The 27,736-nt window shown below is 38.8% G+C and overlaps 1 protein-coding gene across 1 annotated transcript; it reads right to left on the reverse strand.

Moving 5' to 3' along the window:
• Positions 1-8,544: 8,544 nt before the first annotated feature.
• LOC126483836 (nucleoporin NUP42-like) lies at positions 8,545-9,743 on the reverse strand. Its single transcript, XM_050107043.1, has one exon. The coding sequence runs from the start codon at positions 9,677-9,679 to the stop codon at positions 8,633-8,635; it is 1,047 nt and encodes a 348-aa protein (XP_049963000.1). The 5' UTR covers positions 9,680-9,743; the 3' UTR covers positions 8,545-8,632.
• Positions 9,744-27,736: the final 17,993 nt, after the last annotated feature.

Genomic DNA, 27,736 nt, shown 5'->3' on the forward strand with positions numbered 1-27,736 from the left:
TATAATCTACCATATACTGACTGAACAATAAAGTGTGTCCAGTAGTTGGAAGAAAACACAGGTCACACACATCAACAAGAACTGTACCAGAAGTGATGCATGAAACAACTGTCCAATATCCTTGACATCCTTTTGTTGTAGAATCTTAGAACATATTGTGAGCTCAAATGTAATGAGATATCTTGAACAGAATGACAACCAACATGAATTCCAAAAATATTCATCGTGTGAAACCCAACATGTACTTTTCTCACATGGCATACTGAAAGCCACAGATCAAAGCAGTCAAGTAGAGGTATTATTCCTCTATTTCTGAAATGCACTTGACCCAGTATCACATCTACACTTATTATCATACAGATAAAGGGTATCAAGCAAAATTTGTGACTGGATTGAGAATTTTTCAGTACGGAGAACACAAATTATCTTGGGTGGAAAGTCATCAACATATGTAGAAGTAACTTCAGGTGTGCACCAGGGGAGTGTTTTTGGAACCCTTCCTGTTCATGTTATAAATTAATGATCTTGCGGAGAACATTAATAACAAACTCAGACTTTTTGCAGATGATGCAATTATCTGTAATGAAGTACTGTTTGAAAGCAGCTGCACAAATGTTCTGTCAGATAAGATTTCAAAGTCATGCAAAGACTGGCAACTTCCTTTAAACATTCATAAATGTCAGCTTGTGCTCCTCACAAAACAAAACAACATAGTACCCAATTAATCACAGTTGAGATCGGTCAGTGTAGTAACCCATATGTTAGTACACCTTAGCTGCCACTGCCCTGGTGTGCATAATGCAGTTTTCAGTATTGTGCTGTTCGGCTGCTCCAGGACGCCCATTCATGGTCACTGATCGTGTTCATGTTTTTCTGTGGCCTACAGCCAAGAGCCAGTGGTGCCTGGCAGTTAAAATGCTCTTTATGTGCCTCTGAACTAGCTCTGGCCAGCTGTCTGTGCATGTTAACGAATGTACCTGTCAGTCTAAACAACAACTACTCTTGTAAATGTCACGAAGCAGAATTAAACTGTCAAAGTATTCTGACACACCGTGACCAAATAGAGAGTTGCTGATTTCTCATAACTAAGCTTCTTATTGTGTTTGGAGTCTGAACACAAGTGGTGACTTGTTTGTTTCTCATGTGTGTTCATTCTTACAGTTGTTTTCTCTAACCTCGTCCACACAAGCGGCGACAAGTCAAACTTTCGTGTGCTCTGCTACAAAACTTTCATGTGATCCACTACAGGACTTTCGGGTGCTTCGACAGCAACAGCAACTTTGAACGGTTGCCTTCAACCACTTGGTGACTACATTGACAGTACAGGCTCCATCGTTCTGTGTTCTGTCATCTGATGACACTGCTGCAGATTGGCAAGCCTCTGACTAACAGCTCCACCTACTTTTCGTCATGTTTTAAGAAACATACATGGACACTGGTAATGCTTTGTTTCTATCATGATTTCATCCTCACTTGTTCTAGTTGTTCTGTTAGTTGGAATCCTTTTCTGGAACAGCCTCCCATTCTTAGTTCAATGGCTCCCTTTCAAGGTCCAGCTTAATTCACGTTTGTTGTCTTTATTTTTTTTCATTGCTCGTGCACCCTTACCCTCGCCGCTCGAGTTGACCTTCTCTTCGTGCTGCATTCTGCCAGCTCCATGCTCAGGGTTGTGGTGGTGGTGGTGGTTAGTGTTTAACGTCCCGTCGACAACGAGGTCATTAGAGACGGAGCGCAAGCTCGGGTTAGGGAAGGATTGGGAAGGAAATCGGCCGTGCCCTTTCAAAGGAACCATCCCGACATTTGCCTGAAACGATTCAGGGAAATCACGGAAAACCTAAATCAGGATGGCTGGAGACGGGATTGAACCGTTGTCCTCCCGAATGCGAGTCCAGTGTGCTAACCACTGTGCCACCTCGCTCGGTGCTCAGGGATGTGATCCTTCCCCTCGTGCCGGATAAAGATGTCAGCCAGTGCACTCTTTATTGTATGTATCCATCCTGAAATGCTGTTTTCCGCTTTCTCCTATCAAATTGAGGGGGGACGGCACTGTCATTGTTTGTGGAACACATTGGCGGATAGCAACAAGCCTGCTGGGCAAAGAGGGTGTCACTGGAGTCCCAACCACTAACCTTGCCACAATGGACAACTCTGTTGGCAGCAATAACCAGGGCACCATGCAGCACTTCCAGCCACCCTCTCTTGCTTCGTGCAACATGAGAGAACTGCACATGGACACTGGAGAAGCTGTTTAGCTCCTCAACTTGCAACCATACATACGGTTGGGCTCCCTATTGTTAGCTCACGACTAATGCCATACGATAAGCTATAACATAAAGCAATTTCCTGTTCTCAGTCGTGGCCTGACACAGTCTATGTCCCGCACCACACAATCGGTTTTCTCCCTTAGGCGGCACCCACATTACCTTGGAACAGAATCTGTATTGACTTTGCCAAACCTTTCTTAGGCATTATCAGTTATTGGTCGTCCAATGCCCTCCTTTTGTCTGTCTACAGCAGAAGACACGACTCTCTGCCCCCTTGTACAGTGTTTTCTTGGCTCTCTCCTTCCCACCAGTGGATCATATCCACACACACGATACAGTCTGCCCTCTTGACGCATCCAGCACCAACATGGGTGCCTTCTATCTCGTTCCACACACCTCTAGCATCTTCTCAGGTGCTTCCAAACCAACCACAAGGACCTTCTGCACCTATGCAGGCACCTCTATCACTGAGGTGGCCGCCTTCTACCTTGCTGCAGACGCCTCCTGCACCTAGATGTGCACCACCTGCATGTACATGGGCACCTTCCACATTGACCCAGATGCCTCCTCCACCAACGTGGACACCTGCGAGTGCCACCTAACTTTCTGCTGGACATCGCAGTTACCCAACTTACAGCTCTCAGTGCTGACTCCATTGTCACGGAGGCCCTGCCGCTGTGATGTTGGGGCCACCTGCTCTTGAAGGGGGAGGAACGTGTAATGCTGCGCCCATTTCACCGCCTTCATGGCTCACAGACCTGGAATTGTGCACATGCAGGGCATGTGCCTCAAGCATGGAAGTTTCACCCATTAGCATGTTTTGGGGGAATGGGCAGCTGGTTGTCCTTCCCCTAAGGGAAGGGCAAGTGTAGTAACCTGTATGTTACTACAGCTTAGCCGCCACTATTGTGGCATGCATCAGGCAGTTTCAGTATCATGTCCTTTGGCTTCTCCAGGCCCCTGATAGAGGTCGCCATCATGGTCTAGTGTCTAGGTCGCCTGTAGTTGATAGAGCGGGCAAAATGCTTTTTATATGAGCATGCGCCAGCTCCTTTTTGGCTGTCTTTACCTGTAAACAGCTCTTGCAAATGTCTATGTATGCTGTGATGCCGTGACCAAATAAACAGTTGGTTTCTCACAACCGTCTTTCTTATTGTGTTCGGAGCCAGAAAAGCAAACTCATATAAATATCTGGGTGTAAAAATGTGTAGCGATCAGAAATGTAATGATCATACAGTCTCGGTCACAAGTTAAGCAGGTGTTATACTTGGTAGAGTACTAGGGAAATGCAATCAGTCTAAAAAGCAGACTGCACACAAAACAATAATGTGACTCATCCTAGAATACTGCTTAAGTGTGTGGGACCTGTACCAAATAGGACTAACAGAGGGTATTGAACAGATACAAAGAAGGGCAGCGTGAATGGTCACAAGTTTTGTTGGACCCATAGGAGTGTCTCACAAAGATGCTGAAAATGCTGAACTGGCAGACATTTTGATATATACAGAAACTATCCCATCATAACCTCCTTAGAAAGTTTCTAGAACCAATTTTAATTGATGACTCTAGGAATATATTCCACTCCCTTGGAAACAAAAAGATTAAGACAATTACAGTGTTACACAGAGGCATGTAAGTAATCATTCATCCCATGCTCCATACATGAATGGTAAAGGGAAAAATCCCTAGTAATTGATACAATGGGACATATTCTCTGCCATGGACCTCACAGTAGTTTGCACAGTACTGAACTAAATGAATGTTATTTTATAGAAATTAAAAAGAAAATAACATGGTTTCAGTATGGATCCTTGGCATTTTGTCTCTCTGTTAACAGATTTTCGTTACCATCTGATACCTTTCTTTACTTAATTTCTAAGTTTTGAGAAACAAAGTTCTTGCAGGAGTTTTACAATTATGTAGGTGAATATATGTGAAAGATGACATTAAGTTTTATTCAAACAAAAATTTTAACATTGCTTTTCAGAAACAGTAGTACTTCCAGGTAACAATGTCAAAAACAAAATTCTCTGGGCAGCTTACTTAAGCAAAATATTGGTTTTACATCACATTATTGAGCTTACAAGTCATTATTAACAGTTTGAAGAGGAGTCATTTAGCAAATTCCACTTTATACACCAGTAAAATATCAGTGTGTGGAACTATTTCTTATTCACAGTGAGACACAGATGCATTTTACATTTAGTGTAAACAATTTTAGTAGTGCACTTGATGCACACATACATTGACCTTCTTTATCCACCTATCTATACAATGTTCAGAACCATGAAACTGGAAATGAGTGTTTGGCGTCATTGGCTGGGAGGCCCCTTGCGAGGCAGGTCTGGCCGCCATGGTGCAGGTCTTATTACATTCGATGCCACATTGGGCGACCTGCGTGCTGGATGGGGATGAAATGATGATGAAGACAACACAACACCCAGTCCCTGAGCAGAGAAAATATCCAACCCAGCCGGGAATCGAACTCGGGGCTGTAGGATGGCAATCCATCACACTGAAAACTCAGCTATCGGGGCGGACTTCAGAACCATCAAAATACACAACCATAACTGAAGCTGTTCATACAGTCATTTCAGCTGTGGAGTCTTTATTAACAGAGAGATATCTTTGTAGTTGTCCCACGCTGGACCATAAGACAATGGTGGAATGGCCATCCATCGACAATGGCTACAGACAAGCACCAGTACACAATGTGCAGATACCACCTCAGATTTATCTGACAATTCTACCAACACATCAAGATCTACACCGCCCATAAATCTGTTGTACCTTTCCACAATATAAGGTCTTTAATCACCATAATAAAATAAGAGAAACCAGAACTTGTACAGAAAGATATAGGTGTTTGTTCCTTCTGCACGCTATATGAGACTGGAATGATAGAGAACTGTGAAGGTGGTTCTCCGAACCCTTGGCCAGGCACTTGAATGTGATGTCACCATGAGATCAAGGCATGCGTAAGCTGGCACAACATTTATACATTTCCTGTTGTCTCCACTCTTCCGTCACAGCACCCAAGTCCAGCTTTCGTGAGCTGGACTTCTGTTTTCAAAGGACATTTTCCCATGCTGTTTACACCACAAAATTCAATGCCCCTTTCTTTGAAGCAACTGCTCTTAGTATAGATGAAAATCGACTATCTGCAAATACTTTGAAATGCTGTTTCTCTGGGAGTGCTGCTGTCAATGTCAAAACAATATCCCCAGACAAATCTAACCCACTATGCTGTAGGTATTTCTGCTAGCATGAATTCAAAATTGTACATCATGCCTGAAGCACCAGCCTTCATAAAATATTTGTAGTCCCATTTCTTACACGCAGCTTCTACCCTTGAAAGGTATCTGTTCATCAACAACTTGATATTCTTCTGGGGGAACCGATAGCACGTGCTGACAAATCTTGAAGAGTGTCTCTATTAGCATTACATTCAGACAGTTCCTTATTATTGACTATGTGAAAATACCACAGTAGCTGGAAGAACTGATGTCTGCTTTTCATATCAGTGACTGGTGGATGACTAAACTAGAACATTTTCATTATGCTCTTATGCAGTAAAGTAACAAAAAACTTTTCAAATTCTTTTGCTTGACCACAAAGGAACAATGTATCTCCAAAGCTAGACTGCTCACAATGAGTTCAGATACATTATCATTTATAAATGCTTTGTAGTAGTGCAAAGGTGTCATTTCCTCTGCTGATAGAAGTGTAAGTGATTCTTCTCATTGTGTTTCTTGGATTACAATATCAGTTTTTCTAAATTTATAGTCAGTATTCTTACATCTACCCAACATTTGCTGCTGATTATGTGCAGATGGTGCTTCTTCATTTTGTTATGGTTGGTAAGTTAACGTCTGTTCTGTAACCTTTCCACTTCTCAATAAATCAACCAGAAATTTAAAGAAATAGAAATGTGCGATATTTAATTTCACTTACACGTACATACTTTCTCAATATTGTTACTTCTGTTACTAATCTGTACATTTGGAATTTCATATTCTGTCTCTACTACCTAACTGCTGAAATTTCAGACTCCTACTCCTTTTCCACCAAGTGAATGAAATTCCTGGCAACTGCTTCTCAAAGAGCTTAAGAATCTTCACCTATTTCGACAACTTCATTTTAACCTTTGTCCCCAACAACAGATACATCTTGAGGGGCATTCATGTATGCACTGAAATCATTATCAGGTAAATTCATTACAAAATCTAGATCAGCATCAATCAACAACCTAGACACAATGAAAGTATGTTTACAAACTGCTATGTCAGTAGTTTTGCTAAGCAAGGCACTAAATAGTGGTACTGCCACTCAACTCCATTGGTCCTTTAAAGCAACATAAAATTTGTCGTACATTACCTTACCTGAAAATTATTATCCAAGAGAAATCAATGATGTACTTGCACAGGAAGAATTGTTATAACAAAAGAAAGTTATTACACTGTAAGAGAAAGTGAAAAACTCTCATATTTTAGACTGTTTTTATCATCAATTTATTGTAAAGAGGATCACAGCAAATTGTCAGTCAAAATTTGTTTCCTACCCTTGTACTCAAGAGCTTCCACCAACTGCAGTCACGAACAATTACTACTGGTATGAAGCTTGAAATAAACAATGGCAAAGAGTGGTTAAAATTGATCTGATGTAGAAGATACCTACGAAAGGTGTTTCCTATAAGCAATGCTGATGAGGATAGGATTAGAGTCCACTTTAACGGCACAGATTTTGTCTTTTCTTCCAGCTGAATTCTAGAGTAACAAAGACTACAAGACTGACTAAAACTACGAGTTTTCTATAGGCTTACCAGCTACAATTTATTTCATTTTCACTATGCATTTCAGAGGTTTAAATCTTTATCATCTGGTGGACTTATGTGAATTAACAAACACATACAATGTGTGTTTTGTGTATGACTTTGGGTAATTGTGGCACTGTCTAGTAGCAGAAGACAATGCTGTACTCAACATATGAGTGTCTTATTCATTCCAATAATTCCACCACATAACGGAGATATAGTGGAAATAAGAGAAATTGTGACCGGTAACAATAAACTTCTAGTTCTAATTGGCATCAATAACAGCCACAATAGACACTAACCTAAAATGCTTACATGTAACAGGGATTAATTCCTTCGAAATTCTAATGGCAAGGTAAATTTCTTACAGCTGAGACTAGTAGCAATTATGAGATCAGATGCTGAGTTTTCCACCATCACTATATTATCTACCTAGGATTTCTTTTTGGTCTCGCACAGAAAACAATCTATTCTTACAGATGATGTATGCACATTGTTTACTGAGGTACTGTCAGCAGCTATCAAACATCACGAGGATTGCAAGTGCATCTGACCATCACGAAAAGCAGTGTGTTTCATAAAATTACCCAAGTTGTATGTTTGAGGAATATGATTTTTCACCATTAGATCTCATGCAATCCCTAAAAAACAATGCCTAGTAAAGTACTTAGGGGTGACAACTCTACTTTATGTGATCCAGAAAAGCTATCACACTGTATCACAATTGAGATGAGTATTTACAAGTAATAAACCTAATTGCACACTACTTGTAGTCCTATAGCTTTTGATAACATGGTTCCCTACTTTTGTACCACACTGCTAGTTTTGCACCTGGCCACTACAAATCTTTTGCTCTGACAATAACAAATAATAAACCAGTGTAGGCTAGTAGAAATTACAAAATGCTTCATCATGCAGTCAATCTGCGTCAAAGTAAGAGATGAATTTTTTAGCTACACTCCTTGGAAGAGTGCAGCTACAGTACCCAATGAAGTGTGTACCTCTTATACTTCTGTAAACAGTTAGCATAGAATTTGCACATATGTTCTGCCAGCAGTGAATGAGAAAACACAGCTTGTCTCTTGCCCCACCCCATTGGTAAGCCATATTTCCTCCACTCTGTGCCCCCTTCTACTAATTCAAAAAACTATTCAGTCAACTTTGAAGGCATCAGTAACATTCATGGGTACAAGCAAGATGACTCAAGTGAAGAACACAATGATTTTCTAGCCATGTGTGTCCAGCAAAACACTAAAATTGTCAATTTAAATTAATCAGCTTTACTGATGTCCTCTTTGGAATTAGTTTACCTTAATTACATTTTCTGAAACACTGTGTATGCACATGTGGAAGTCACATGGGCTAAACGGGTAACAAACTACAGATCCATTATACCCCTGTCAATTTTATTTTTCAACATAAATACTGGAATGGACGAAAATTAGGTTTTTGAATAATACAGAGAACAAAAGAGTTCATATTATTTATTGTTGTATGCTTTCAAAAGAATGGGTAAGCATCGCTCATGTCAATTTTGAATCAATAATTTAAGCTGCTACACGCAGAATTCTCTTGGTGGCGGCCTTTTGGGTATATGACCCATTGCAAATGTCTGTGCACTAAATGAATTTCGTTCAGATTCCACAAGTTCATTCAGATTAGTATAAACATCAGTTTGTACAGCTGACACGTTTCCTACTTGGGCACTTTGCTGTGTAAAACCAGCAGGCTGTTGAACTGACTTATCAAATGACATCTGTTGCGAGTTGTTCGCAAAAAAGTTGCTCTTATTCAAGTTTCCCGTTTCAACATGGAACACATTGTTTGTAACTGCACCTGTGCCACCATACATGGGTGTTGGCGCTGGTGTCTGTCTATTTCCAAATACGTTAGCTGTAGGAATGCCTTGTGCTGTCACGTTAAATACACTTCTTTGTTGAACAATGTCTCCAGATCCGCCAAAAAGATTTGGTGTGTTGTTATTGTTAACGCCGCCAACTGCAACCGCCCCACCACCAAATAGACTAGGTGTTGCTCGCCTCTCCCCACTATTTGATATGTTGAAAGAGAAGTTTGCAGGTGGTGCAGCAGGCAACGGCGCGAAGTTTGTTGCTGTAATTTCACCCTTGAAAAGCTTTTCAACGACTGCATACGTTTCAGCAGTAGGATGAAGAATATTATTTTTCTTCACCTTGTATGACTCATGGAGTTGTTGGATGCGTCTTTTACACTCGTCAACAGACCCTGACTTCACAGCCTCGTACATCTGCCATCGCACTTCCTCAGGAGAGTAATCGTCCAGACCTGGATAACATGGCTTCTCCTTAAAAGGAGCAAAACATGATAGCGGCCACTGCCCACCCCGCTCACTTAGATTCAACTCATTTATAACAACTTGCATTAGATCCCGTATGTTGGAGAGAGCTGGATTCTGAGGGGCGGTGTTGTATCTGTTTGCACTCTCATTATACTGTCCACCGTACGTTCTTCTGTAACTACTCGTTGGTGATCCTTCGTTTTCATATTCGCGGTATGAGTGTTCATATCTACAGTTACTTCCAAACTTACATATGCCTTGTAAAAAGTATCGACATACAACCATCTTGAGCACTTCAAAACGTACTTCCGAATCACCATCAGCACCATGCTGTTTCCCAAAACAACCCAAAGACTTTTCTGCAAAGAACTTCAACTCCGCGTTGCTGCAACGACGTTGGTTGAGGAGAAGATCAACATCCGTAAGTCTGATTTCCTAAATGCAACTAAAATTACGCCAGTGGCTCAAGCTGCAGTAGAGCTGTCAGTTGTCGGTTCCACATGCTGCATTCAATATCCTAGTGACTCAAAATTCATTATGACGTTGGTTTGTCAGGAAGAAGTATTTGTCGTTTACATTGGGGGAACGGAGTCGTCGTCTGCCAACAGCAGGAGTTAACCTACTTTCGTTAAGCTTTTGCATTTTGAGCTTTTGCACCTTCTAAGTTTATATTTTATTATTTTAGTTTGTTTCCCTGAAACACTGCAAATTTGAAATCGCATAAACGCAGACTGTCTGTACTCTCACGATGCTAGATGTATAACCTTTGGAAAATGAAGTTAGGAGCCAAAACCGTTCGAGACATTTAAAAAAATAATAATAAATAAATAAAATAAAAGTGCAACTGATGCGTTTCCGGATTTGCCCCACAATCCTGCTGCACAAGCTAGACAAGAAATCACACTTACTAATGTTCCATAGCGACTAGGATATTTTTTCTGTTGAAACTAGAAAAATTATTACAGTTTTACAGTTTTACAGTTTTACAATAACTAGCCAAAGAAAAAACCTACAGTCTGTGTAAATAACAACGTAAATCGATGAAGTAATTTTTTCCTTCCTTTTTTTCAATAGCGAGAAAGTCTGCTCTGTTGTTTTGACATTGATTCATGCTTAAAGAAAAATTGCAATAGTCAAGAAAGACAGGATCTAGATATTTTCCTATAAATATTATTTGATATGTTTGCGTTCATATATTTTTGCTAACAAAAAAGGTCAATGTTTTGAAGTGTTTGGATGGCACTTTTGCTGTTATTTCACTTCTCAGCACTTTACTGTACAAGATGTATCAAGAATAGCCATTATGAATTTTTTATTTGGCCATTAATAAACTTTAACATTGATAGGTCCTCAATTCTAATACTCTGCTCTGTCTGCATGAATCAGGGGTAGTACCTCATAACCTTATTTTCACTGTTTGGTATGAGGGTAAGTGAGTGACGTTAGGTTGATTCCTGTCTACTGTGAACACACCATCACTTGGTGGTGACATAGCCTGCCTTCCTGTTAAGGTATTTTGTATTATATATGCATTTATTTTTAGTCGAATAAATTATATTTTGAAGCAGTGAAATAGTGGGGTTGAAGGGGTATCAAAGTTCTGCCAGCCCTCACCTTCCCCTCGTTTGTAACTGCCAATAAGAAGCCTTTGGCTTAGACCGGATTGGTCCACAGTTCTAAGTGCACACATTTGCCACAGTGACAGCTATAACACTTGCTACAGGCTACTCAACACAAGTGGGAGTCTTCAACATGACAATACCTCTTAGGTGTCAAATACAAGCTGGCCCCTTCGTTGCACATTAAAAACAGTATTCTCGAAAAGGTCCCTTACACAGTAAATAACAGTGTCAAACCATCATAATGTTGACTGTAGGAGGTCGCCTATGAGGTCAGTACTAGAAATACTGACAAGCGGTGTTGGTACACTCGAAAATATTTTCAGTATTGTCAATACATACTAAACATATGAAGTCGGGAATGGACATTTTGACAATATCCGCCATTCAGATGTTGACAGAGCTCCGTGAACCATCCACATAGCATAAGTGTTCACTGTTTATTTTTTAGTTCATCTTTGAACATAACATTCAGTTATTCTAATAGTCTTTTATAACAAAACAGTTTTAATAAGACAGTGCAGAGGCAGTTTTATCTATTATTTTGGGGTGATAGTGGAGGATTCATTATGGCAGTGCTTTCTTTATTAATTTGAAAGCACATTAGGCCTCGGTATAAATATGTGATGACTGCAAAATACATGTCAATGTCACCACATTATCACAAAGCGTAAAAAAGTTGGCCCAAATACGAGTATACAGAACAGATACAACTACTTTAGAGGTTTCAGTAATGGGTCTCCTAATTTATTGTTTTTGCTTATGATTACAGTCCTGAACTTCAGGCATTTGAAAGACCTGCCTGCCGCTCGAAACCTCGAAGTTTCAACTAATCTCTCATCTACTGCGGTTGGCTCTCCCATTAACGTATTTCGCTTTTATTTTTTATGTTGTACCAAAATTAATAATTTGTTGTAATATGAAGGACTCATCCACAATTATTTTATGAAATCTTTTCATTCTGTGTTTTAGTTGGTAAATTAACATATGAGAAATCGCTTCTTTTTTCAGCGATTCTTGGACACATTAGGCCTACCTCGTTTTCATTGTTTTCTTTACCAGATACTGCTAAAATAGCTGGGACACTCCTTGTAAAATCGCATTCCCAACTGACAGTATTGACAATACTATTGATGGTATGAGGGTTGCTTAAACATGCAACAGTGAATTTAACACATGAAAACGAATCACTAACATCTTTATACTTAAATATCCACAAATATAATTTTAATTATTGTCGAAAATTATGAAATACGAAAACAGAACATTGTGCACGATGCAGAAATCAAGTACCATAAATGACAGGACGTGTCGTATTCTCATACATAAATGCAATGCTACGATTAACACATGTGCACAAGAATGAATCAGTAACGCTATTCCCATTTAAATAGGAAAGAAAAGAATTTTAACAAACGACGAAACTATGATACACGATAACTAAGCATTGTGCAGCTTTCATGTATAGTGCAGAACGTTTATACAAGTTAAAAAACAACAAATATAAAAGATAATTACTGCGGGCATGTGATGCGTAACAAGCAACATGTAAGAAGAACGGACACAACAGGGGTTCGTCCTAGCGAAGATATGGGCTTCAAATGGGGAAATCTATTGAGATTAGTGACTTTGATGCAGACTATTATTACTCAAAGCCTGTGAACAAGTATTCGAAAACAACGAGGCTGATCGAATGTTCATATGCTTATGTCTTGAGCACTTATGGAAAGAGGTAGAAGGACAGTGAAACTACCACTAGGCGCTAAATGGTTGGATGTCCACGACTTCGCACAGAACATGGGGTTTGAAGGCTAGTCTGCACTGTAAAGTAGGATAGATGGTGATCTGTGGAATCTTTACCGAAATACACAATGCTGGTGGATGTACAAGTTTTCAGAGTACACCATTCATCGTGTGCTGCTGAACATGGAGCTCTGCAGCAGACCACTCCTATGTGTTCACATGTTGACCCAACAACATCGTCTATTACGATTTCAGTGGGCACAGGACCATCGGGATTCGACCGTTGATCAATGGAAATGTGTCGGGTCTTCGGATGAAACACGTTTTTTCTACACTAGATCGATGGTCGTTTCCACAAACGCCGCCATCGAGGTGAAAGGAGGCTCGAACCGTGCAGCGCGTCAAGGACGCAAGCTGTTGTGAGCAGTATTATGCTATGGGAGACATTCTCCTGCGATTGCATGCGACCTGTGGTAGTATCGAAAACACACTGATAACTGTGAACCACTTACATCCCTTCATGCTTGATGTCTTCCCTGACAGTGATATAATCTTGCAGCAGTATAATTGTCCGTGTTTATGAGCCAGAACTGTATTACAATGGTTTGAGGAGCATTATAATGAACTTGCGTCATTGTCTCAGCAACCAAATTTTCCTGATGTAAATCCTACGGAACCCATCTGGATCGCTATTGGGTGCCATCACCCTGTACGCAATTCAGCAGCCCATCATTAATGCTGGCCCATCATTTACCCGAGTTACATGACCTGTGCATAGAAATCTAATGACACATACTTCCACAAACCTACCAACAAACTAGTGGATCCCTGATACACTCAATGTATTTCGTTCCAAAGATCGACAAACAAGCTATTAAGCAGGTGGTTATAATGTTTTGGATCGTCATTTTATACTCTGTGACTTACAAACTTTACTGTGTGTGTGAAAGTCCGTTAATTGTTTCATTCATCTGACATAATCCGATGCTTGCAGGGTTTCGTCATTCATACTTAAATAACGACATGTAGTATCAAACATATCAGATTTTAATCTCTCAGTTCGTTTTTGTCAATCACACTTCGTGAACAATCAACAGACACATAAAGAAAAAAATCCAGATAGACTCAAAGAAAAAAATACTTGCAAGTAACAAACGAATAATCGAATAGTATACTGCAATGATTTTGGTTAAATATTTCGCTTATTCTTTGTGAGTATAATCCTTTTCATAATTTATCGCATTTTCGCCATTCACTTCGCATTGACCCCAGAGTATTAGCCACATTTAAATGTTTCTCTGTAGCATAGGGTTAATGCCGGTGTAGAAGAAACAGTATGAGAACAGTGTAAGCGAGTATATTCACTAATGTAATAAAGTCCAAAACCCACAGAGAGTATAGATTTTTCTAAGAGTGCTAAACGTTCATGTCGCAAATTGTATTGAACATCTGCCAACCACAATCACCCACTTCAACCCACCACAGTACGGATGAAACGTGTTGAGGACTCTATCACCATTACACTGCATCATGACTGAAACAATAAAAACAGTCTCACATGTATTGCAAAGTTGGTAAGGCCGGTATTACACTATCAAATTTCTTTGTCCAATATCTTTGTCCAATATCTTTGTCAAAGATATTTGATAGTGTAATAGGGATCTTTGACAAATGTCGTCCAATATTTGATCAAATCTAGGCCGAGGCCGTATATTTGATCAAAGAAATCGCTTGTCTTCTGTTCACTGCAATGCGATATGTTACCACGCGGAGCGCTAGCATCGCTGCAGCGTTCTGTCGTCTGTAGTGTTTGTATAACCATTGCCGGTAAATACAATTGGTGTGTGCCGACAACTACAGAATTAATAGAGATGTCTGAAGCTTATCAGGCGCTTTACAACGTGAGGCACCCTGAATAAAAAATAGATTAAGAAGATTGGAGACCTAACCTGACCTAACATAACATAACCCTCTCCTGTAGCAAGGAATCGGAGTGTTATAGTGAGCCTGTCTTCTGAAGATGTAGCAGTTCTTAAGTGAAAATTGTGCCTTGTGATATGAGGATACACTTCATTGAGCACATACAGAAATGTATGCTCATCCATTCTTAAGTAATTGATGTACGACTTGACGTCTTCCACTGTAAGCTCACGTAACAAGTTTTGTTGAATGCTTTTATCGTGTCGTCGTAAAACCCACGGCTTCACCCAGATTAGATTAGTTTTTCGTTCCGTAGATCCGTGCTGAGGAGATCCTCGTGGATGTGGAACATGTCGATTTTTTTTAAGCTGAAATAAAAATACTAATAGTATGAATAAATACATCATTTGTTTCTATTAAAAATTTCGCCAATGGAGTAGAAGGAGTTTGCCAGTAGTAAGTCTTTCAGGCTCCTTTTAAACTGATCTTTATTTCTAACTAAATTTTTTATGTTTCCTGGCAAATTATTGAAGATGAGTGTTCCTGAGTAGTGGACCCCTTTTTGAACTGAAGTAAGTGTTTTTTAAGTCCTTGTGCAGATCATTTTTGTTCCTGGTATTGTATGTATGAACTGAGTTGTTTGTTGGAAAAAGAGATATTATTTACGACAAATTTTATTAAGAAGTAAATATACTGAGAGGCAGTAGTTAACCTGCGAGCCGGAAGTAAAGTGAGACTGTCATTTGGGCCTACGAGAGTTATAGTTTTTTTTGTTTGTTTCTCATGCCTAGATAACTGTACAAACATATCGTTGCATGTATTGTAATAATCATTACATATAATGATCCACATGCAACAATATCTCTACGGAAGTATCTAGGCATGAAATACAAAACAAAAAAGCTAACCTGCAAATCTCGTACGTCCAAACGACAGTCTCACTGTACTTCTGGCCCGCCAACAGTTTCATTTTCTTTCTTATTTTCCCCCGTACCAATGCAAGAATCTGAAGTACCCAGTTCTTTGAAGAGGTTTCTGCAGGAGGTCCGTGAATTTACTCCACAAATAATACGTATTACACGCTTTTGGACCTTGGAAACTTTTGTTTGACTTCAAGATTTACCCCAAAATATTATCCCATATGACAATGAAAGTATGCAAGCTTTTTCATTTTTATGTTGCCTATGTCTGCTAACACTCGAATTGCAAATACAGATTTGTTAAGGCGTTCTGCAGTTCTGTGGTGTGCTCCTCCCAACTGAATTTATTATCAAGTTGTAATCCCAGGACTTTTAAGACTGTCAACCTCGTATGTATGGTTCCATTTTCTCCCCCCACTTCTTTTCCGCATGTGCACACAATGCAATTGGAGTACGTAGAACTGCTGCGGTTAATAACAAGTTGTTGTCAGCCATCTTGAACTTTGACGAAAAATTTGATGACAGTGTAATACCCCTCGTAGCGCTACATCAAAGATCTTTGTCCAATATATTGGACGGAATATTGGATCACATCTTTGATCAAATCTTTGACAAAGAAATTTGATAGTGTAATACCGGCCTTAGTCATATAATATTTAGCTTTCCAAGATGCTACTCCAGGCTGGTGTAAACTGAGTGCGAACAATAGAAAATACTGAACGTGAAAATTAAGATTTGGCCCTGTCTGACTACCCCCTGAAGCAGATCTTAGGATCTCTTAATTAATTAATTAATTCATTCATTTATTCATTTTGTATAGGTCATCTTTGGACCACATTGTTTCAACTGTCTTGCTTTAAGTGTTCGGATGTTTGCCCAGTGCTCCCACATTTGTTCTCGGTGTTGCTCCTATCTCTCCAGGGGCCAAGCCTTTTCTCTTTTTAGTTTTGGCTTTTCTTGGAAACCCTGCCAGGCTATAAGTTTCTCCTTGAGTGGGACATGCCCCAGGAAGTCATCATGGGTGATCCCCACTTCTTTAAGATCTTTCTCCACCTCTGTGAACCAGGATCATTTTGTTTTCTTCTCCTGAAAGTAGTTGACCATACGATTGGTGAGTCTTCCTGTTCTCATTCGGGTCATATGTCCATAAAACATAATCCTTCTTTTCCAGATGGTATCAGTTATCTTCTCTATGTGGGAATACAGTTCACAATTATGACATCTCCTATATTTCCCATTCTCTTTGATGGGACCTTATGTCTTTTTCAAAATATTCCTTTCCTTGGCCTCCAGCTTTTCGATTAGGCCATTTTTGTTCATTACTAGGCATTCAGAGGCGTACAAGACCTCTGGGTGGATAACACTTCAGTAATTCCTTAACTTTGCGTTGAACGGTACTGATTATTTGCTGTAGAGGTTTTTGGTTAAATGGAATGCCATTTCCATTTGGTTCGTGCATGATATGAAGACTTCTTTGTCTGATAAGGTGGCTGCTACCCATTCTCTGAGATATTTAAACTTTTCGACTCGCTTAATTTTACCTTCACCCTCTACAAGCTCCCTTAGTGGTGAACCTATGTTCGTTATAAACTCCGTTTTCTCAAATGAAATTTGGAGGAAAGACAACTGCCAGATATTAGCGAATTACTTTACAGCTTTTCTGAATTGTGAACCTCCAAACTCCACATTTTCCTTTACCGATTATGTAGAGGTCCACCCAAATTCATCACCACCCACGAAAGAGGAAATCAAGCTAATTATTCACTTGCTTAAAAACAACAAAGCACCAGGTGAAGATTCTATAATTGTTGACCTTTGGAAGTATGCAGGGAATAAGGCAGTAGATAAACTAACAGAAATTATCAGCCAAATTTGGGAAACTGAAAGACTCCCACATGGCATTGGATTCTAGATACGAGAAACGCGTACTCCCAGCCACAAGGACAGAGTACAGATAACGCCTCAAAGTGAGTGTAGCCAGAAGATGTGCTCTCAGTCACTGAATGCTGCGTGCTTATCGACGACTCCCTACCTCGAACCTAAGTCCAGAATCGTATAAGTTCGCAACAGTGCAGTGCCTGACAGTTTGCTAACTATAAAACCTCCTGAGAGCGAAGATAGCAAGTTCATATGTACCAACAAAAGCTGATACTGAGCGACCGTCTAATACGTGCGCTTAAAACAGAAGGCCTTTTTCTCTCTACTGCTGGCTTCCCAGCAAAGCTCGGCTCCCCTCCCTTGTAACTGCAGAAGGTGAATCATATTCTCGAAACCAGGGAATATTCTCCCTCTATACAGATTCTTCCAAACACTGACAAAAGATATTTTAGTCTTTTGTCGTCTGGCGTGGATAGTTTGCCATAAAATACCTATACTCATTAATTAGGAATTCATGCAATGGTACGCTTCTCAGCGTAAAAATCCTCAGAAATAACCCAGCCCGCATGATTTCCGAGGTAACGCTTCCTTGTTCCTCTCTGTTGTGTCCAAGATTTTCCGAGTTTCCAAAGTATTATCTGGTTATCCTTCTGGCCTCGCTACAAGACCGCCCGGCCGCCGCTGTATTGTGCTTCAGTGCTCAGGTGCCCCAACCGTCTGTTTTGGACTACTTCCTGTGTTAAGCAGGACCAACACACCTGTGCGGCCTGAGTTACCCCTGCCATTTCATTTCCACTGGCATTCCAACCTCTGCTAGTATAGGCAACCATACTTCGCACCATTTTGATAATAAAGACAACCCATCACCTTTCATGCAATAAGGGTTAACGACTATTCACAAGGTGTACTTGACAATGTCAGTCTTCTTTAAATATTCATATATACTATGTACAACCTATCAAATGATACCTAATTCCGATTTAAATCACATCAAAGTATGTTGATGAGTGCTTGTATGATGTGAAATTATAGCCACCTTACAGTTTTACCGAAGAATATTTATTGCTCCATATTACCCAGCAAAGTTTTGCCAGCCACACTTACCCACTACCATGCATTGTGAACAAACTACATTACCAATAGGATAACTGCATTCATAATATCCTTAATGAGATATATGTCTGTATGCATCTCATATCTATAATGGTACTCGTACCTTCTCCCATACCATATGTTCTGATCCAGGCGATGCCACATTCCCCAGCTAGTATTATTTACAACAGCTTAAATCAAAGGAATTTTGATATCTGTTTTCTCAATGTAGCCGCCAGTTCACAGTGGCCATCACGACATGGCACTGCCATTTCAGGGTGTATTCTCACTGTCTGTCACATCACGCCATGTCAGTTCATTTAGCCTAGTACTGAATGGTGAAAGTGAGTTCATGAGTTGCTATCCATGACACAAAAAGTCGGAGTATAGCATCGGAATTTAGGAAATAACAACGATAAACTCTGTCAGTGAACAAAGAAAACTTCATAACACATGTTCTTAATTAATTTTCTTCAGTAAAGTGCTGAGAAGTGGAACAATATTTCAAAATTCAGCGAAGTTTCGATGAGTGTCATTCTCATCATTTTCTGGCGAAGTGTTGAGAAAGCACAGGTGTATACAACTGAATGATGGTTGCAGCGGGCACTTCCCCACCACAGATCCCTGGATCACTCCCTGGGGGAAGAGGTTGGGAGAGATGGCCGCTGCTAAGGACTTATATCGACCGCCTGCGCCATCTCGATAGTTCGCCAGAAGATGTTGAGAATGATACTCATCGAAACGTCGCGAAATTTCAGCACACCCAACTAACAGAGTTTATCAGCTGTATGCGCTAGGAAAATCTACATTCACGTATAACATATCAAAACATCGACATTTATTTGCTAGCCAAAATATGTATATCGAGACACTTCAAGCAATATTTATAAGGGAGTGAATGGAACCTGTTTACCTTATCCACTACTTCTTTCCTTATGTAACTAGCAATGTCAATAACAGCCGTATTTTTCTCCTTCATTAGAGCTGACTTTTTCACATACTATGTTGTTTAATGATAACTGCTTTGTCAACTTACGTTGTAAGAGGTCCATGATTAAGAAATTCGTTGCTAGCGCACTTGAGCAGATGTAATTTCGATGAATTATTCACGCGCTACCTGCGATGTGTAAGGTATAAGAGAATCTCAGACCAGAGAGCAGTGTTGTATGCAATAGGAACTGTGTTGTAGTTGGAGTAAGTAGTTGCTAGCGAGCAGTATGGGGTATCGTGTTGGCTGGGCTGGTCGTGGTGGAGCAATGGCGGAGCCTGAGCGCTGTAGTGTAAAGTAAAAGCAGCCTCGCGCATATGTAGTATTGTTATATTAAGTCCCATGTAAATATTTAAATAAAAATCTCTTAATAATAATCTTTCTCATAAAAAGTAACTTTTGACAATCATTCTTTTCACTTTAAAGAATTTACTAATTTCTCCAATCCTTGGTCATCCCGATTATTGAAAGGAAAAATCAGTTGTTTCTTTTTGTACCTGACAAATCTATCGGCCAGCATTGCTCTGAGCTGCGCCAGAAAAATTTCTTATAGGAGCAGATATATATGCGTTATCTGGCGACCTAATTGAGGTAAGATTTTCAATTTATTCAGAATGAATTTTCAGGGCCATGACGCAGCACTGCTGACGTCCAAAATTTACCAGTTTACATTCACAGTCAATTATTGAAAGGCTGTAAGTGAGCCACAATTTTTTATTGAGAGTTTAGTCACATTTTATTATTGATAGGTTACGCAATTTATTTATTGGTAGGTTACGCTAAATGTCAATGTTATAGTTATATTGTCTACTGTTGGGAGGTTTCGGAACTTTTCTGTTGGGAGGTTACACTAAATGTGAATATTATTAATATTATTTTACTGTGGGGAGGTTACACTTGGCGACCCTGTCAGGATCGTATTTTTGTGAATTTCTGAGTAGTAGTCATATATCTGCTCTTATTTACCTAATGCTAAATCTAGTTTGCATCTGGCGCAATGCATTTATTGATTTGTCACCTTTTCTTTCACAGATCATCGGCAATTTATTGCTCCTTGTTGTCACTGTATCTGTTCCATTTTTGTTTTGTCTTTATTTGATTTTGTGCTTATCGTTGACTTGTGAAAATGCCGCGAAAAACTTCTAACCTTACATCGCGATTCATAATGAGTGAAAAAGCCGACTTGAATAATTTGACTGATAATACTAGCGACACTCACTGTCTTAATGATAATCCTACAGTTACAGACAATCAGTGCGTACCGACCACCAGTAATGATTCTAATCTAAATGATGAGCAAACAAATTCAATTGTGTCCTCTGTAAATTTAACGACAATTGATGACCCGGCATTTTCCTTTACAATGAACGCTGCCCAGTTTAACACACCTGATTTGCAAAATTTATACAGTGAACAGATAAATGTTTCTAACGAAGGTGAACAATATACACAAAACACGTCAAATTTATTTGATTCCGATGTAGTGACCAACAGTGCGCATCCAATTGGCAAACCTTTTTGTGAATCAGACAATGACCAAATGGTTACTGGTACTCAAAACGTGACACATGCAGATACACCATCACACAGCACAGAGAATACAGCAGCTAATTTTGGCATGGATCGAGTTATGGCATTATTGCTACAACTTAATGAAAAACACGACAACAATTTCAAACAACTTAATGAAAGTTTCAAACAGTCGAATGAAAAACACGACAGGTCGTTCAAACAAAGTAATGAAAAACTTGACACCTCTATTGAACAGCTTACTGGACAGATTACAGCCGTTGCAGAGCAATGTAGTGAAACTAAAGAACAGTTATGTGAGGAAATTAAGGCCTGTGCCAGGAATAATAGTGAAGAGATACGCAATACACATGCAGCCACAACGAAATTACTTAGATATGAAATTAGTGCAGTCGCTAAACAATGTTCTGAAAACGCAACACAGTTACACGACGAGTTTAAATTAATGTCAGCAGAACTTTCACATACGCTAGACGCGAAAGTCTACAAGAAATTTGAACCACAAAACAGCCTAATTGAAGAACGTTTTAATCACCACCTACAAAACAGTGAAACGCGTTACCGTAAATTCATACAGGAACAGAACAAAGTAAAGAAACAAGTCATGGAAACAATTACTGCACCAAGACAGGAAGATAAGCGTAAAATGTTTACGAAGGCAAAAACATACGTAGACAACAATATTGCTACAGTATCAGACGAAATCAAACAGTTGAACACCGAATTGCATGATGAAATCTCTGATCTTAAAACAAAGACAGACACACACACAGTAGCCTTTCAGACAGTGACCAACAGACTTGAACAATTAGAATTAATACAGGATCCTGATGCCATCAAAGCAGACACTAAGAAATTGAACAAAACCACATGTAAAATACAAAAACGAATTAATGCTTGTGACACTAAAAACGACGACCACGTAAAAGCACTGACTGAAAAATTTGATGAATTGGCCAGTCGTATTGACGTTATCGAAACTAACAAAGACACCAAATCAGACGATACGTCACCAATTTCTTTCAATCAAACACCCGAATTCCAAAATTTACAGCAGACAATCAGTGAGATAAGTTCGTCCAATAATACATTGCGTAGAAAAGTGTCGTCTTTACAGCAAGAAGTGACAGAAATGAAAAATGTTTCAGCCTCTAACACGTCACAGCATACGCCACATTGTGAACATTTGTCACATTCACACAGCCAGTGTAATTTAGGTAATTTACAGAGTGTACGTGACTTAGATTCCGAACAGTCACAGACAAACAGATTATCATACAATCCTGAACCTGCTCAGACATACAGAGACGATAATTTTGATTATAAGCACTTTCTATCCATGAGAAAATTTAAGGTATATAAGAATGACAGAACGCAGATTCACCCCTTGGATTGGATACAACAATTTATCTTTGCCTTGCAACCAACTTGGCCCGTAACACACAAACTTGAATTTATTTGCAGTTTTTTGGAAGGCAAACCGGCAACTCGTATGAGACCGATCGCGAGACAATGTTATTCGGTAGAAGAATTTCAGAATGCTTTTCGGTCAGCGTATTGGTCGAAGACGACACAGCGCGGAACAAGGATCAATTAATTAGCTTACCGATTTATGAGAACTCAAATTTTCCCACTATCACGCAATTTTTTGAACACATGGTACAACAAAACCAATACTTAAGTGAGCCATACAGTGAATCAGCACTTATCCAATTATGTATTTCTAAATTGCCACGATCGTTAAGACTATCACTTTTAACAGGACAGCAGAAAGAAAATATTTCGGCATTTAGAAATCTGTTACAGCTTTTGGAAGTTCAGCAATCATATTATTCTTTCATAAACAAAAATTTTTCACATCATAACCAAGGCCAATCAACATACAGTAATTACGATCAGCCACGCTATTTCAATAGCAAAGGTAATAGACGCTCCAGGAACAACCACCAGAACTTTAATAACAGACCAAATTTTAATTATCAGTATCGTCAAAATTATCAGCAACAGGAAACACATTTTGGTAACAATAGAGGTTTTTCCCCACAACAGCAACAAAACCAGCCGGTTAGCATACCTAACCAACAATGTAATGTGCAAGGTCAACCAAGCTTTAATGTTTCGCCGCCTACACTTATAGCATCGGCTCCACCAAATAGTAACGCACCGCAACAAGGAAATCACTACGTACAGAAAATACATCATTTCAACTCCTATCGCAATGCGCCGTATAGCAATGACTATCATGACAGACGTAAAAGTAATGAGCACAATTTTCAGCGTACATTTAATAACAGTAGGTCTTACCAGCAGCAGAATCATCTGCAACAACAGATTATCATGAATGAACTAGACAGTAGGTATCATCCCGAACCTAATGCGTCAGGACGAAATAGCAGAACAGTACAAATAGTTGAAATGCCACAGCATCCTCCCGCAAATAATGGCACGTCAGAAAGAATTTGACTAGATACAGTACAGGTTGCATCTTCCAACAACGTAAGCACTACTTTTGACACGCAGAATGTTGTTCACGAAAATGTTGTTACTTTTGACGACATCCGAGACACTCTTTTGCATGAAAAACCTGTTATTCGAAAAATCATTTCCCACCCTGTCATTGAAGTAAAGATTGGATCATCCACATTTTCAGCAGTAATCGATTCTGGATCACCTATGTCAGTTATAAATGAAGAAACCTTCAACGAATGTAACCAAGAGAATATTTATCCTACCTAAAGATTGGATCATCCACATTTTCAGCAGTAATCGATTCTGGATCACCTATGTCAGTTATAAATGAAGAAACCTTCAACGAATGTAACCAAGAGAATATTTATCCTACGTTACCATTAGACAAAACTAAAGTAAAAGGAGCAGTATCTAGTAAAGGAGTAGATGTAAAATTACAGACACACTTATCATTTTGTATTGCAGGTCATACGTTCCGCTCAAATTTTTGGATTGTTCCCTTATTGACAACAGACGTTATTTTAGGTACGAATTTTCTGGTACAACATGACGCAATTACTGACTTTCAAAATTCCTATTTAATGTTAAAGGATGAGAATGTACAACTGGCATTAGAATTTCAGCACGCTTTATCTGCAGATGAACAGGCAATTAATCGAACAGAAGTCATTTCTACATCGCGTAACACGGACTGTCATTCCACAATGTTCACAGATACGTACGTACACAACTACAATACACCAGACGAAGCTGACTATGACGTTATACAAATGATTTCTGAGAAAGTAAAGCAAAGAAGTGCAAATACAGACGACGAACGCACAGAGCTACGCAAAATTCTTTTACAGCAAGCTCCAGTTTCTGACAACATCCCTGGTACTATGTCCGGTTTTATGTATGAATTTCAAGTTAAGCAGCATGACACATTTAAAGCCAAACATTATCCTATTCCGTATATCTACAGAGAACAAGTTAAGAAAGAATTACAAGCTATGCTAGACCAAGGAATTACTGAACCGGCAGCTAGTCCGTACATAAACCCGCTCCATATTGTTAAGAAAAAGGATGGCTGACTTCGCCTCGTACTTGATTCGCGTCATGTCAATGACATTATTATTAATGAAACAGATCGCTCACAGACACTAGAAGAACTTCTACAGAAATTTCATGGTACTGCTGTTTATTCCACATTAGATTTGAAATCGGGATTTTGGCAAATTCAGCTCCATCCGAACTGCAGAAAGTACACAGCATTTCTCTGTTTTGGTGATTGTTATCAATTTTGCAAATTACCGTTCGGTTTAACAATTTCTTCAGCAGCATTTATTCGCGGTTTGAATACTATACTTCCGACAGAACTTAAAGACAGAACCACAACATATGTAGACAACATCCTTATCGCAGAAGCTAACTGGTCTGAACACAATTTGATTCTGGAACAACTGTTGCAAACTTTTCGTGCACAGGGACTGACAGTTAATCTTACTAAATCGCACTTTGGCAAAACTTCTATAAAATTTCTTGGACATGTAATTTCAGCAGAAGGCATTGCACCTGACCCGGAAAAACTTCAAGCTTTACCTGACATTACTGTACCTACGACGAAGAAACAACTATGCAGCTTTTTGGGTTTAATTAGCTTTTTCCGTAAATTTATTCATTACTCTGCTTTAGACACCCCTAGATTGTGGCAGTTGACGGGTAAAAACGCAATTTGGTCGTGGGATAGCCAAGCACAGTCTGAATTTGTCAATCTAACACGAGCTTTGTTGAATGAACCACTTTTATCACACCCAGATCCTACCAGAAATTTTTCCATTGCCACCAACAGTTCTAACACAGCTTTAGGCGTACACATTTTTCAGGAAATTGAAGAAGACGGTAATACAGTAATTAAAAACATCGCCTTTGCAAGTCGCATTCTGTCACCTGCTGAACGCAATTATAACTGTTACAGAACTCGAAACATAATGTGTTGTATGGGCAGTTACCAGATTTAGGCGTTTTCTTTATGGAAGACACACTACCGTTTACACAGATCATAGAGCTATACAGTTTTTACTTTCCGCTAAATTTACACATGACAGATTAAGCAGATGGAAACTTTATTTATAGGAATTTAATTTTACAATTGTTCACATTCCCGGTACACAAAATGTTGTAGCAGACGCACTGTCACGTTCTCTCAGCAACAATCAGCAAGACATCGCAACCAACTTCTGCCAAGCAAATTTTAGCGTCATGTATATTCAACAACTTGCATTTGAAAATTTCATTTCGTCGTCATTACGAGACATAGCACAGGAGCAATGCAAAGACAACATTTTCCATTTTTTGTGTATGTATGATTATTTTCCTATTGAAAGTAGACTTTTCTCTGTATGCACTATGAAATCTTTAAGATGTAAAAACACCAGTTGACTTTGACATTTTTCCTTATGATATCTCAATATCTTGACTATTCTACATTTTTTGCTACTGCATGTACATTTTTGCACTGGGAAACTGACTATGTTTTTGAATTAACACGTTTACTGTCATGCTATGCTGTATGCTTAGTCGTATCACTAGGAACAAGTTTTTATTTAATGGGTATGTGATTTAAATTCAAGATATTAATCCTTATTCATCATTTTCAGAAAGCAATAACGCGTAAAAGAAATAAATTAAACAAACCACAGTGGTTTACTATCAAATGGAAATTTCGCCATCGGAATGAATGAAAGAAAATTCAATACCTTGTCATGAAGAGTAACTGGATCAGAATTAACAAGCATTAACAAGAATATACTATACACACTCTATGATAGCAGTCTTGACTAATTATTTTTCTTTCAGAATACGAGGCGATTTGTGCAAGCTGCCAGACAGGACTACACATGTTAATTTTAGTGATGAAATATGCTAGAATTAAGAAACTCTATACTATGAATATCTGTATGAAGTCAATCGTAATATGAATATGAATAATGAAGTGTCTATTTTTTGCAGATGATAACAAATGATGATGAATAGTTGTATGAAGAGTATGGTAATATGAGTAATTAAGTTTTTCTTTGCAGATGATGATAGTGATGAAGTTATAGTAATATGAATAATGAAGTTTTTCTTTGCAGATGATGATAATTATGAAGTTATGGTAATATGAATAATGAAGTTTTTCTTTGCAGACGATGATAATGATGAAGTTTATATATTTACTGTTAGTTAAGAAATGCTATGTATATATTTTGTATTTGTTGCAGTTCCTTTTGACAGCATATCTTATGTCGGATAGTATAATGACTGAATGTTTTGGAAAAGACAGCTAGAGTACATACATATTAAGTACACGTTTCATTACCTGCTAATTCGAAGTTCACTACTTTTCTGCATAATATGCATTTCTTCTTTCAGCTCAATAATCCATTTTGTATTTTTTCTGGGAGAAGCTTTTCATGATATTAATATGCTATAAACACTTAGTTATGAAACCTGTTCTAATACTTGCATTTTTTTACCCATTTGTGTGTATCATTCATGAATGTGATCACATATACTCTACCTGTTTCATAACCTTGCTACAGCTGACTCATGACAAATGACGTTATTAATCCTTATTTCCAGCAATAAGTCAAAAGCAAATATTTTCATGCCCCGGCAATTAATTATCGATCCCAACGCAATGCATTGCTGGCACAAAAAATATTATCAGTCCCAATTATTACTAGTATACAACTAAATAATGCTATCAGTTTATGATATATTTCTAGTCCTAAATATAATGTAAATTTCTCTGAAGTATCGATTCGCTTATATCTATGTATGATTGGATTACAGACTTTGAGTAATAGTTCCAATGTCTTACATTTTAAATATGTCTTATGTCACTTATGTGATATCATATATAAACACCAGTAGCTTGATGCTACACTCAATAACTCCTGTTTTGAATGATGACTTGTGAATAATATTGAGTAATGTTTTGTAAAACTATATGAATACTTTGTAAGTGGCCAATGAGTGCCAATTTTTACTGCAATCAGATAAGTTATGAACAGTGTTTTGTAATACTCAATACTTGCTACATGTTTAGTAACTGGCCAATGAATGCCACTGATTACTGTAATGAGATGTCTTATGACGCCAAAGGTTACTGTAAACTGTAATGAGATGACATGATGCCAATAATTACTGTAATGAA

Source organism: Schistocerca serialis, chromosome 6, assembly GCF_023864345.2.
Source record: "Schistocerca serialis cubense isolate TAMUIC-IGC-003099 chromosome 6, iqSchSeri2.2, whole genome shotgun sequence".
NCBI classification, from domain to species: Eukaryota; Metazoa; Arthropoda; class Insecta; order Orthoptera; family Acrididae; genus Schistocerca; species Schistocerca serialis.

Excerpts from the sequence above, each read along its gene's own strand:
- LOC126483836 (XM_050107043.1), bottom strand. The coding sequence starts at position 9,679 with ATGGTTGTATGTCGATACTTTTTACAAGGCATATGTAAGTTTGGAAGT.